The following is a 14,391-nucleotide window of genomic DNA, read 5'->3' on the forward strand; positions in this document are numbered from 1 at the left end:
GTAATGCAATATTTTTTATCATATCAAATCATTTGGGATGCATCAACTATTTATTACTTTGATTTTCTTTTCTCAAACCTCTATTGAATTTTTTTTGTAACTTTCCATTTTTTGGACTTGGCTATTGTTTGATTGCTTACATCAAACACAGTAATACTTCTGTTAGTGTAAGCAGACATGGGGGCTTGTAGGCTCTCAGTTACCGAGGCAGCCTATCAGCACCCTGTGATTATCATTAACAATGGAATCTAAGGGGTTAAATGAACAGGGTTGAAGTTCTCTCTGATCGCGGCCATTACAGCAGGCAGCTGACTGTATTAGGGTACATTCACATGTATATTACTTACTGCAGATTTCATGTTCGTACTCGTATAGTGCCTAAAATGCAGATTTCATGCACAAAACTGGCTTATTACATGCTAAGAGATTACCTGCGGGTTTTCAAGCAGTTTTTTTTTTTAACACATGCTCTGATCTTTCGGGTTTTCCTCAGCTCAAATCCACCACATTTTCTGTGGAAACCTTAGTAAATATGTTGTTTTTTTGTGAAAATGTCAGGGTCACGCCCCCTTTCTGGTGGCAGCGCCCCTTTTTGGGGGTTTTCTTAGTAAAATGGAGAGTTAGTCGGGTTTTTTTCCAATTCTGGCGTAAACCGAGTTGCTGTCAATGACAGAGCCATGGTACCTAGGGAAACAGAGGTAAGCCCCCCGGCTACGTCTACAGTAGATCACCAATCGCTGCATATCCGCTATTAGCAGTGGCCCCCAGCTACTGACATTAATGGAGCGGGCTCGAGTCAGGAGCCCGCTCCATACACCCTGAGCGTTGCTCGGTTGTCAGTCCGTCCCTGCTTGCCCGAAGCAGGGCTAAATGTTAGAGAGATTCACCTGCCCGGCACCCACAACTGCATGTCCCGGGCATCAGGCAATAGGATTTCCACATCCCTGTTTACCCTCCTGTATCGGACCCTCTTTGATGCTCACCTGTACAGGTAGCGAGCCCGAACATGGCAGGGAAGTTTGCTCCAACTCTCAAAGGCTTTCTGGGCCGTGCTGACTGCCAGATCCACATCCTCCTCATTCCCTTGGATAGTGGTGGCCAGAACCTCTCCTAAGGAAACCAAGACAAGACATTACTTAATAAGCCAAGTTGCAGACACTAGGAGGGAGATTTATCAAAACCTGTCCAGAGGAAAAGTTGCTGAGTTGCCCATAGCAACCAATCAGATCCCTTAATATCACTTTTGAAAAGGCCTCTGAAAAATGAAAGAAGCAATCTGATTGGCTGCTATGGGAAACTCAGCAACTTTTCCTCAGGACAGGATTTGATGAATTTCCCCCAAGATCACTAGCACAGACTGACTGTACAGTGATCAGCTGCTATATTTTATGATATATAAAGGGATATAAATTATATATTATATATATATATATATATATATATATATATATATATATATACACACACACACACACACACACCTTCACCATGCAACATAGTAAATAGATTATAATAAGGTGTGCCAACCGAATCCCCCTCTTACTCCATTTACAAACAATATGCTCATTCTGGCTTTGCTGCAATGGAAATCCACTCTCATACATGAATATTACGGTGAGATAGTGCTATTACACAATCTGAACAGGAAGAGCTTCAGCATACAGAACAGGAGAGGGACTTTAGTTGTCAATAAACAAAAGAAAGGGTCTGAATACTTTCCGAAATGCATTGTATAAAGCCCAGACATGTATCAGACATGCATTATAGTGGCACGTCTGTGTGGCCAGGATTTCACCTCGCCGTTGTCATGTCCTACATCTTCTACACTACAGCTGCTCACAGATTAACCTTGGAATAAGCCCTGCAGCTGCCCTAATCCTTACACAGGCAGCGGGTGGTATTCACAGGATGTTACATTTCTCAGAATCTTCCCGATTACTTTAAAGATGGCTTCTGGAGATGGTAACATTGATTCTTTTTATAGGTTCAGGAATCAATAAAGGCAAAAAAGTCTAACGTCTAATGCATGAGGAATGTGCTGCTGCCCCCAAGTGGTGACATCTGCTTGTCAGAGGGGCCTCTGTTATAGGAATGGCGTAGTCCAGATGCAACATCCCTTAAAACAGTGTTTTCGACTACGGCGCCGTACCGACAGATAGAGGTGACCTTCACCTGCACACCGCACAGCCGGAAGTGCCGGGGCACCAGGGGAGCACAGGAGGTCTGCAGACTTCAACACACAGCCAGCGGCAGCTGCGTTACTCCAGCGGTTCCGCACTGCCTCCCTGCAGGTGCCGCTATCTTCCCCAGCTCTGCAGTGCTAGCTGGGAGGTGCCCACGGCTCTCCTCACCCCCAGGTCCTACGTGGGGACATTCCTCAGGGGCTATAACATTGCATACACTGATTGCTAGCACTGTTCACTGCAAAGCCATAGCTTTGCATTGATCAGTGCTGTCGGCGGTCGATTGCTCAAGCCTGAATCTCAGGCTTGGAGCAATCAATCGCCGGTCGGACACGCCAGAGGAAGGCGAGTGACCATCCGCCCGCGTCCTAGCTGATAGGGACACCGCAGCAGGACACTGCGGTTGCCCCGATCAGCCGGGAAGGTTTTACTTTAGTTTTAGACGCGGCGTTCAACTTTGAAAGCCACGTCTAAAGGACTAATAGTGCGTGGCACCGCGATCACTGCCGCGCACCATTAGCCCCGGGTCCCGGCTTCAGATATATGCTGGGACCAGACCACGTGACCGCGCGTTATATCGCGGGAGCCAGCCATGGGCGCAAATCGCAAATATACGTCCGTGGTCGTTAAAGAGTTAAAAGACTAACCTGGGCAGACTAAGGTACTGGGCAGCCCAGCAGTGGAGGGCAAATCTGGAGTACTAACATTGAAATCATTCCCGCATAGTGTTCTCTCACATGATAGAGATGCTGAGGGGTGCTTTTCACATTAACAACTGGTTCTTAATGGTGACACTTTTCATATAGACAATGTTTATGCTCCTAATGGTGATAACTCTTCCTTCTTTGCTTCCCTAGCAGACACTGTTAATGGCTCTAGTGGCCCGCTTACTATCCTGGGAGGGGACCTGAATACCGTGGTTGACCCGCTACTGGACAGGAGACGCTAGGTCATTTCATTTATCTCTCCTTGCCCGAGTGACAGGGTTCCCCCCCCCCCCCTTTTGACGCACACGGGGCTGCTAGCCTCTCAGCGACATTTACACCCTGACGGTCGTGAGTACACGCACTTTTACACGATCACGGTTTGTGGTCTCGCTTAGGGACGATGGACATACAGGATATGGTCATTTCGGACCATGCGGCGCTGGTTTTGGAGCTCCTGCCAACATGTCTCAGGGGCACTGATTTCTTATGGCAGTTCCTGTCATATCTAACGAAGGAGGACTATTTTTTCAGGTGGTGGTGGCTGGAATTCCAGGCGGAAAACGCAGCTCATGTCGATAATCCTTCTCTTTACAGGGAGACTGCGAAGGTCGTGCTCCGGGGTAAGATTAGGTCTTATAGTGCCACAGTTAAACGGAAAACCCTAGAGGGTCATGAATTGGCAAGCACAGTTTTGGCGGAGGCTTACTTGCGCTTCCTTGACTCTCCCACAACGGATCATAAACTCAAATGTCAGGAAGCGAAATCTGCGTATGAACTCTGGCTAAATAGGAAAGAGAGGATCTACAGGTCCCATTTTGAGCCAGATTTATTTAGACAGGGCAATAAGGCGGGATGCTTGCTTGCGCGTATAGCGAAGTGGTCTTACGCGCCAGCGCAATTTCTAACATTGCATGATTCGACGGGGCATATAACGCACAACCCTCACTCCATTAACAATGTCTTGGGCTCCTATTACACTGATCTTTAATTTACTCCCCCTACCTCAACTGATGAAGGGGTGAAATTTCTGGAGAAGCTGACCTTACCATCTTTGTCCGATGAGTAGAGTCAGGAACTCAATGCAGATGTTACACTGGAGGAAGTGGCGGCTGGCATTCACCCCCTGGCGACTGGGAAAGCACCGGGACCAGACGGCTATCTGGGGGAATTTTACAAACCTTTAGTGGATCAGGTATCACCCCCCTTGGTGGCTTATTTTAATGAAATATTACGTACTGGGGTACTCTTTGGCAGCGAAACTGGCTTATATTAAGGTACTCCCTAAGCCAGGCAAGAACCCCTTAGAACAGGGTTCCTATCGCCCAATTTCTCTGATTATCCAGGATGTGAAATTACTATCCAAGATCCTGGCTGATCGCAGGGCAAGGTTTCTGCCGTCTCTTGTTGGTGACCACCAGGTGGGATTCGTGAAGTCCCGCTCGGCGGTCATGAACATACTCATCTTGGATGCTGAGAAAGCTTTCGACAATGTTCTTACTCTAGATCAGCCAATGGACCTTCACGGTTGAACTTTGTTACCACCTACAATTATGCACAAAGCCACATCAAGGCAATCCTTAAAAAGCATTGGCCTCTGGTCCAAATTTGACCTTCAGAAGAGCCCCCACCCTCAAATCCCTCCTAGCACCTAGCCAACTAAAACAGCACAACAAAAAAAGAAAAAAGAAATGACTGGTTAAAGGCAAGAAAATGGTGTATACAAGTGCAACAGGAAACACTGTCTTTGCTGCAAGACCATCAAAGCAGACATAAAAACCCACATCAGCAACACCTCAGGAGAAGTTTTCACCATAAAACACCCTATGGATTGCTGTTAGAGATATGTGATTTATGTGGTTGAATGTTGCTGTGGGCAACAATATGTTGGCCGCACAACCCAAGAGTTGCACTATAGGCTGAAGAACCACAGGGCAAACATGAAAAAGGGGTATCTTTTACACAGTGCTTCTCCCCACTGTCAGGAGAAACATGCTGGAATGAAGGATCCAATATGGATATACAAATTAGACCAGATTGAGGAGAAAACCACAAACAGATCTGAAGGACTAGTGACGCGAGAGATGTACTGGATATTCCGACTTGGCACTTTAACCCCAAGAGGTATAAATGAAGCCACTGAACTTATCCGGTAGACACTCACGAAGATCCTGAATACTCACTTTGGTAATTTCGCCTCATTATGACATAATATCCAACTTTGGGCATAATCATCACCCCATGCCCAACACTTAAACACAGGACCATTGTGAGACACCATGCCCTATTATAAGCATTGCTTTGTCACCATGTTATATCAGCATGGACCCTTTATCATACAATCAATGTGGCATTATAACATATGACACCTCTATGGTCTATTTATACACTGCTCAAATAAATAAAGGGAACACTAAGATAACTCATCTCGGTACATAATGGCAGTCAGGCTACCTCTGGCAAGCACATGGAGGGCTGTGCAGCCACCCAAAGAAATGCCACCTTACACCATTACTGACCCACCGCCAAACCGGTCACGCTGGAGGATGTTGCAGGCAGCAGAACGTTCTCCACGGCATCTCCAGACTCTGTCACGTCTGTCACATGTGCTCAGTGTGAACCTGCTTTCATCTGTGAAGAGCACAGGGCGCCAGTGGCGAATTTGCCAATCTTGTTGTTCTCTGGCAAATGCCAAATGTCCTGCACGTTGTTGGGCTGTAAGCACAACCCCCAAATGTGAACGTCAGGGCTCTCATACCACCCTCATGGATTCTGTTTCTGACCGTTTGAGTGGACACATGCACATTTGTGGCCTGCTGGAGGTCACTTTGCAGGGCTCTGGCAGGGCTCCTCCTGCTCCTTCTTGCACAAAGGCGGAGATAGCAGTCCTGCTGCTGGGTTGTTGCCCTCCTACGGCCTCCTCCATGTATCCTGATGTACTGGCCTGTCTCCTGGTAGCGCCTCCATGCTCTGGACACTATGCTGACAGACACAGCAAACCTTCTTGCCACAGCTCGCATTGATGTGCCATCCTGGATGAGCTACACTTCCTGAGCCACTTGTGATGGTTGTAGACTCATGCTACCACTAGAGTGAAAGCACTGCCAGCATTCAAAAGTGACCAAAACATCAGCCAGGAAGCATACGAACTGAAAAGTGGTCTGTGGTCACCACCTACAGAACCACTCCTTTATTGGGTGTGTCTTGCTAAGTGCCTATAATTTCCACCTGTTGTGTGTTCCATTTGCACAGCAGCATGTGAAATTGATTGTCAATCAGTGTTGCTTCCTGAGTGGACAGTGGGATTTCACAGAAGTGTGATTGACTTGGAGTTACATTGTGTTGTTTAAGTGTCCCCTTTATTTTTTTGAGCAGTGTACATATAGCTCATAACTATAGACCATTCAGACAAAATGCTATGATCATCCTGTTCTAATATGCATGCATCATTTAAATGTATGCCCTTACTACTGTATCAGTACTTCTGCTCAAAATACCTTGGGACTTCTCACAGCCTCCACGCAAACTTTCATATAAATCCACAACTAAGATCCCGTAAGATTAGCAGCCATCACCTTGAGACGCTGTATCAGTAAACAAAGCCTCCTGACCAACCACCTTTCACCCACGTGTTTTGCATAAACACATCACAGCCAATCCGCTTTCAGCCCTACAGAAATGGATGAACATCGGTACTCCTACACATTCCGTGTGTGGAACACAGCAGGGTCGGTGCACAGAGACTACTCAGGAACTGTAACTGTAAACTTACACACCCCCTTACAAGAATATAAAAAAGTACCTTTCTAAAGTGGACTCAGAAATACGTGCAGTAAACACACACGCGCTCCCGGACTGCTGTGCACAAGAACACAATATGAGGTGCGAAAATCATTATTATCTCATAACGAAATTGTTTACAATTATTTTTATAATGTTCTTTTATCTTTATTCATTTGTAATCTAACTGTCAAATTTTATTATGTAACAAAATGTGATGCTCATTCCGGCACATCACTTCCTGCCATCCAATTACGTCATCATGACGTTTCTTTCTCCCGCACTTTTTAAAACAGGCTTATGTATAAAAGCAATGATCTCTTGTTTGTTATCATGACCTGATGAAGCGAGGGACCCTTCGTGAAACATTTTGTCATTTTTATTCTAATAAACCAGGAAAACGTTTACAAAACACACCTTCTGAATCCTTACTCCAGCATCCTGGCATTGGGGCATAAAGACTTTTCCTCCCTGGCGCCCAGATCAGCATCTAGTCCATTTCCAACACCAGTATTACTTACAATCTTTTGATGTATAGAGATAATACAGTATTTGGTGACATCTAGTGGTCACTTGGAGTGTTGCAATTAGTTATTTTGTGCATTGAGCAGCTTGTTAGTTCCTGGAGGCCACATTCACACTTTCTTCTCCAGGACTAGTATGTGTTGAAGCAATTGCATCCATTCACTTCCTATAATGTGAAACCAGTCGTCCATACTGCTGTTCATAAATCTCAGCCTGTTCCTTTGTGCAGAATGCTTTATTTCAGACACATAGTAGGGGTTTTCAATTATGTACTGCTTGTTTCAGGCCTTGTCTAATTCCATCTTTAAGGGTCTGAGGGGTATTTACACCTCTGACATTACAGTAGACCAGCCGCACGTGAAGCTTGAACTTATTCAACACTAAGGAACTTAATAATGTAACTAGCTGATATGAAGAATAACACTTCTGAAGACTGCAGTGAAGGGGCCGTCACATCAGAGAAGTCATCAGGATACGATCAGAGGATCTCGGCAGGCACGGATCCAGAGACCCCTTACAAACAGCTGCAAGAAAACGCTGTAAACTATACATTTCTCTCTGGTGGCCAGTACAACAGTGATACGGTACTACATGGTAAATATATGTGATACATGAATATCCAGAGACCCTCTGAGCTAGAGCTGGCTCATAAAAGGAGGGTCCTGAGTATGGGATCCACTCTATGATGTTGCATGCACTAGTAGCACGTATAGATAGGTGTCCTGTTAATAAAGCATCCCCTTTAACCCCAGCTGAGATACAGGAGATGTTTGTGCTTGACCTGAAGGACATATAGGGCAATGCTTTTCTGTTATTGTCCTTCGTTAGAACTAACAAAAAGCTACTTTTCTTCAGGTTCTAGATTTTATGGGGGAGATTTATCAAACTGTTTAGACTGGTTGGACGGTCTATATTTGTCTCTCAGAAAGTCTCAGTCTTCTTAGTTGAGACTTTTGCTTTAGTGCCCTTCTCTGCAGAAATAGTATAGTGGTCTACAATAGAGGATAAAATGCAGAGGTCAGGAATTTATCAACTGAGACTTTTATTGGAAAGGTTCAAAAAAGTCTCGTCAACGGAAAATACGCCGAAATGTCAGACCATGTCAGACCAGGCGCAAATCCAATCTACATAGTTATTAGGAAGCCTTTTATAAATTTTTAGGGATGTACCATGCAATACAGTGTTGTTTACATTTCAAATGACATTTTAGCTTGAATCTGAAGGGTAATCTTTTCTAATAATATGAAAAGTCAAAAAGCAAAATACAGAAAAGAGGGAAGGCACACCTATAATGCGCTGTCCTGACCTGACTATCCGCCGGGATACACAAAGGAGGACTCCTAGGACGAGTGCAGGCAGGACCTGCGGGGTGCACATACGAAGGTCAAGTATCATATAACTAGCAAACAACAAGAGGTGCAGTGCACTCACCGCTCGGTCCGTGATCAGCTGCTAACAAAGCCAGTCCAGGGTAGCGGGATCACGCGGTGTTCGGACGAAGCGCGTCTGTATGCGCGAAATGTCGGCATCGCCTCAGAGTTCTCCGTGGAACACCACGTGATCCCGCTACCCTGGACCGGCTTTGTTAGCAGCTGATCACGGACCGAGCGGTGAGTGCACTGCACCTCTTGTTGTTTGCTAGTTATCTAATAATATATAAAATTCTAAAATAATACAGTTAAATCTCAATGATCCCAAATTTTTGAAATCATTTTTGTTATCCTTGTAGGTGTCTGATGCTATTTTTTTTTGTTTTGTTTTTCTACACTTTGGTGTTCCAATTTCACTTTCGCAGCTGATTCGGAGAAAGCATATGAATTTACACCATGCGCACGGTGCAATTTAGTCTCTGGATAATTCTGGAAGCATTGGTCCATGGCAACCAATCCAATTCCTTCTTTAAATGTTTTTAAATTTGAGACCTGCGAAAAATTTAAAAAGCAATCCGATTGGTTGCTCTGGTCACTGCACCCCTCCTCCTCTACACAGGTTGTCATCAATCTCCCCCATTTCGATTCAAGGACATTATGCCCGACTGTGCCTAAGGCTATGTTCTCCCAACAGAATTTCCACATGGAGAATCTCTAAGAGCATGTTCTGTACAGTGCGTGCGCTGGTAGAATCTTCCAGCGCTTGGACCACGCAGGAATGTCTCAGACAGTTATGCATTCCGTGAGGCTTCCGCACAAAGAATGACCGCGTTCATTCTGTGCGGACAAGGACAAAGGAATTTCCGTTCAGGAAAGATCTAGCATGGAAATTCCACCATGTGCACTGAGCAGCAGAGTCCCATTGAATTAAACATGACTCTGCTTCAACGGAATATTCATCCCAATTTCCTATCCAGAATTCGGAAGTGGATTTCCATGGTGTGAACCTAGCCTATGATTCCGGGCAATTACCACATGGATGATCCTCCTTTTGAACTTAGACAAACAGAGTTGGGGGCTAACATATAATGCTTTAAAAAAAAATAATAAAAAATGATAAACATTAAAGAATAGATACAGAAATACTTTAAGAAAAACATGGATAGGAGAGGTTAAATTTATTGTAAAAATATCAAAACCTAAGTACAAAAGCAAGTGAAACCATCGGTTACCTCACAGAAGACATACCAGATGCCACTTTACATGAGCTGCAGTGGCTGCCAGGCCTGACATGTGACGTCCCTGACGTTGCGCGGAGGTGCCGGCACAGCGCAGAAGGACATCACCCATCAATGCAGCCCTCCGACTCCTGCAGAATGGGATAGACACAGGCCTGGTAAAAATGTTAAACTAAGTGCAACACCGCATTATGGGAGGGTGTTGTTGTATGTATCTCATATATTGGCCCAGGGGGATCGGAGGGGGGGAATGATGGCACAAGGGGATAAAGATGGGGGGGGATAACAGCACAAGGGGATTAAGATGGGGGGGTAATGGCACAAGGGTATTAAGATGGAGGGGGGAATAATGGAACAAGGGGATTAAGATGGGGGGGGGGGGTAATGGCACAAGGGTATTAAGTAGGGATCGAACGATATCGTTTTTTTTAGGGCAGATACCGATAATCGGTGGAGGTTAGGGCAGATAGCCGATAACTTATACCGATATTCCGGTATAAGTTATCGGCTATTTATCCCCCCGCGACAATGCTGCAGATCATTGATTTAAAGCGGGCGCTTTAAATCAATGCACTGCAGTGGCTTTTGCAGTGCCACGAGGGGTACCCGAGGACATACTTTCACCCTTTGGGGGTACAGTCACCGAAAAAGGTCAAGAACCAGTGCTTTATAGTATACTTTCTGTGTGGCAGGAAGTCTGTGATAATAAATAACTACTTTGTGCATCTTTTGATATATTTGTCTCAGGCTCTGAGACTTTTCTCGTCTATTTGTCTCAGGCTCTGAGACGTTTATGCAACTTTTCTCATCTAAAGTGCTGTCTAAAGATTTACTAAATGCTGTGCGACGTTTGATAAATTGCACGGACAATAGACCCATGCTCAGAGACTTTTCTCGTCTAAAGTACTGCGTAGAATAGACAAGGATAATAAATCTGCCCCTATATGTCCAATCTGTGAATTCTATTCATAAAATAATGGGGAGCACTCACCGTTTGCTGGATTCTTAGTAGAATAGGTCGGCCTTCCTTCTGGTTTCACCCATCTGCCACCTATAAAATGGCCAAAGCTTCGTTCATGAGCATCGAGCCAGGCCTAGAGAGGACAAGACACAGTGTAAATGACCATATTCTGACGGTATCTGCCAGCTTCAAGATGACCTCTATTGTAACATATCTGGGACACATCTCTGCAGAACTGCTCTGCTTTAGACACATGGGAAGTTTCTCATTCATAAAATGCACAAAAGGCCATCAATATAAATCCCAGCACACCTTTAATCTATGTAGGGGTCAAGGGGACACTTCTGTATGAGCCATATAGTTTATGTTGTAATGACCGCCCACTTTGCTAGTGGAGCAAATACTTAGCCACCAGGTAGTAAGATTCCCAGCACGTCCTGACAAAATGTCTACAGCCTATGGAACTTGTCTGCATTGGTCAATCTCTTAATGTTAAAAAGGATCATGAGGCACCAGGCAATCTGGTGTAATCTGCTAAGGAACCCTGCAAAAAGTGTTTACATCTCCTGCAGCACCTCCAAAGATTAAATAAGGTATTACATAGTTTCCATTGAAATCTATGGGCTGTACGTGTACGGCATCTCGTGTTTTTAATTTTATGCTTTGGTGGAGCCATAATGCAGGCTATATGGAATCTTTATAAACCTTTGACTTTATTTGGATGATATTTCCGACACATCCATATGGAGATCCAACAGAAAAAAATGTGCCATTGTACTTCAGATGCTGTATTAAAGGAAAATGGTCATCTGTTCACTCACACTAAACCCAATACACTGAGTTATAGTGTGGGTGAACAGGAGACCAATGAGGGGGTTAATGGGTTAAATACGTACCTGCACTCTGGAAATCTGTCCCTCCGAAGATCGGCATCCATCTTCAGTGAACTGCGCGCTGGAGGCGGGCCCGCCGGCTCAATATGAATATTCATTGTTGTGGGTCATGTGACATATTTCATAAGGTTGAAAAAAAAGACCAGAGTCCATCAAGTTCAACCTATATTCCTAATGAGTTCCTACTGAGTTGATCCAGAGGAAGGCAAAAAAAAGCCTCATACTAGAGGTAAAAATTCCTTCCCGACTTCAAATATGGAAATCAGAATAAATCCCTGGATCAACGTTCTGTCCCTATAAATCTAGTATACATAACCAGCGATGTTATTATTCTCCAAAAATGCATCCAGACCCCTTTTGAACTCTTTTACAGAGTTCCCCATGACCACCTTCCCGGGAAGAGAATTTCATAGTCTCACTGCTCTTACAGTAAAGAACCCCCGTCTGTGCTGGTGTAGAAACCTTCTTTCCTCTAGACGTAGAGGTTGCCCCCTTGTTATAGATACAGTCCTGGGTATAAATAGATCACGGAGAGATCTCTGTACTGTTCCCTGATATATCTATACATAGTTATTAGGTCTCCCCTAAGCCTTCTTTTTTCTAAAATAAATAACCCTAATTCTGATAATCTTTCTGGGTACAGTAGTCCTCCCATTCCCTGTATTACTCTGGTTGCCCGTCTTTGAACCCTCTCCAGCTCCACTATATCTTTCTTGTACACTGGTGCCCAGTACTGTATACAGTATTCTATGTGTGGTCTGACTAGTGATTTGTACAGCGGTAGACTTATTTCCTTGTCGTGGGCATCTATGCCCCTATTGATGCACCCCACGATTTTATTTGCCTTGGCAGCAGTTGCCAGACACTGGTCACTACAGCTAAATTTACTGTTAACTAAGACTCCTTAGTACCTGTGGTCCCCCACTAGTAACAGTCACCCAATCATAATAAGTACCATTAATAACCACCCTCTGTTTGCTATCACTGAGCATGTGAGCTCTCATGGGACCAACAACAATGAATATTCAAATTGAGCTGACGAAACCGCCTCCAGCGCGCAGTTCATTGAAGATGGATGCCCATCTTCAGAGGGACAGATCTCTGGAGTGTAGGTGTGTATTTAACCCATTACCCCCTCATCGGTCTTCTGTTCACCCATACTATAACCCAGTGTATCGGGTTTAGTGTGCGTGAACAGATAACCGTTTTACTTTAAAGGGGTACTCCAGTCAAAACCTTTTTTCTTTTAAATCAACTGGTGGCAGCTAATAAGTACAGGAAGGATTAAGATTTTTTAATAGAAGTAATTTACAAATATGTTTAACTTTCTGCCACCAGTTGATTTAAAAGAAAAAAGGTTTTCACCAGAGTACCCCTTTAAGGAAAATTGGGTGTATTCTTCCCTTGAAGCAGTTAAAAAAAAAAGCCAGCAGCCATTGATTACCCCTGAGAAAGACTAAGACTCTTTGTGGACACTCCCTGACCCTCTGCATAAACTCAAAATACTCTAATAGGCATCTCTAAATGGGTTTTCTAAACCAGACAAATGTATGTACAGTACAATAGTCTTACAAAGTACTTAGGCTGCACCATGTGTGAGTACAGCAGTGGCATCTGTGCCCTTTACTGCAGAAAATATACCCAGTATTGTGGAACCTGAACCCCATGCAGAGTATGGGCCTTGTAAAGCACAACCTGTGCCTCTACTGTGGAACCTGTGCCACATATTGTGGTACTTTAAACCCGTACTGCAGCATCTGTGCCCAGTATTTTACAACTTGTGCCCTGTACAGTGGTATCTATTCCACATACTGCAGAACCTATATAGTGGCATCTTCACCTCATACAGCAGAACATGCGCCCTGTACTGCAGAACATGTGCCCAGTAAGCCTTTTACTGGGAAACCTGTGCCATGAATTGCGGAACCTATGGCCGGTGCTGCAGCATCTATGCATCATACTGCAGCATCTGTATCTGTACCGGAGAAGCTGCTTCCTGTACACTGGCATCTAGGCCCCATACTGCAAAACTTGGGCCCTGTACACTGGCATTTGTGCCCCATACTGCAGAACCTGGGCCCTGTACAGTGATATTTGTGCTCATCCCCCAGTACTCTGTACATTGGCATCTGTGCCCTGTACTCTAGAACCTGGGCCCTGTACAGTGGCAGGTGTGTCCATCCCCCCTGTAGAGCCTGTGCCCTGTACATTGTCATCTGTACCCTGTATTGCAGAACCTGGGACCTGTACAGTGGCATATGCACCCATCCTCCCTGTAGATCCTGTGCCCTGTACACTGCCATTTGTGCCTCATACTGTAGAACCTGTGTGGCTGAAGACTCGTGGATTGGCTAGCTCTCACTGCTCACGCAGTGCCCAGATCCCGCACCCAGCCAGGTTCGCAGTGGAAATCCAAAGAAAATGATCCAGCACGCATGCAGTAAAACTCAGCTTTATTTAAAATCCAGCAGACAACACAGGTTACAGGTGAAGGTGGTGATCTTCACCTGTAACCTGTGTTGTCTGCTGGATTTGAAATGAAGCTGAGTTTTACTGCATACGTGCTGGATCATCGCATTTTCTGCAGAACATGTGCCCTGTACTGTAGCACCTGAGCCCTGTACTGTAGCACCTGAGCCCTGTACTGTAGCACCTGAGCCCTGTACTGTAGCACCTGTGCCCTGTACTGTAGCACCTGTGCCCTGTACTGTAGCACCTGTGCCCTGTACTGTAGCAC

The 14,391-nt window shown here is 44.9% G+C and overlaps 1 protein-coding gene across 3 annotated transcripts in view; it reads right to left on the reverse strand.

Annotated features, from left to right (window-relative positions):
• The window catches only part of ALDH16A1 (aldehyde dehydrogenase 16 family member A1), a 120,775-nt gene that overhangs the window by 93,679 nt on the left and 12,705 nt on the right, over positions 1 to 14,391 (reverse strand). For 2 of the 3 annotated variants that reach the window (XM_056544378.1, XM_056544379.1), the window contains exons 2-3: positions 10,792 to 10,894; positions 984 to 1,110 (exon numbers count right to left, since the gene is read on the reverse strand). In XM_056544378.1, coding sequence (XP_056400353.1) covers positions 984 to 1,110; positions 10,792 to 10,894 — 230 coding nt within the window. Of the gene's footprint in view, positions 1 to 983; positions 1,111 to 9,810; positions 9,932 to 10,791; positions 10,895 to 14,391 lie in introns of all 3 variants that reach the window. The other variant, XM_056544380.1, reaches the window with a different exon arrangement.

Source organism: Hyla sarda, chromosome 10 (assembly GCF_029499605.1).
Source record: "Hyla sarda isolate aHylSar1 chromosome 10, aHylSar1.hap1, whole genome shotgun sequence".
Classification (NCBI taxonomy): Eukaryota; Metazoa; Chordata; class Amphibia; order Anura; family Hylidae; genus Hyla; species Hyla sarda.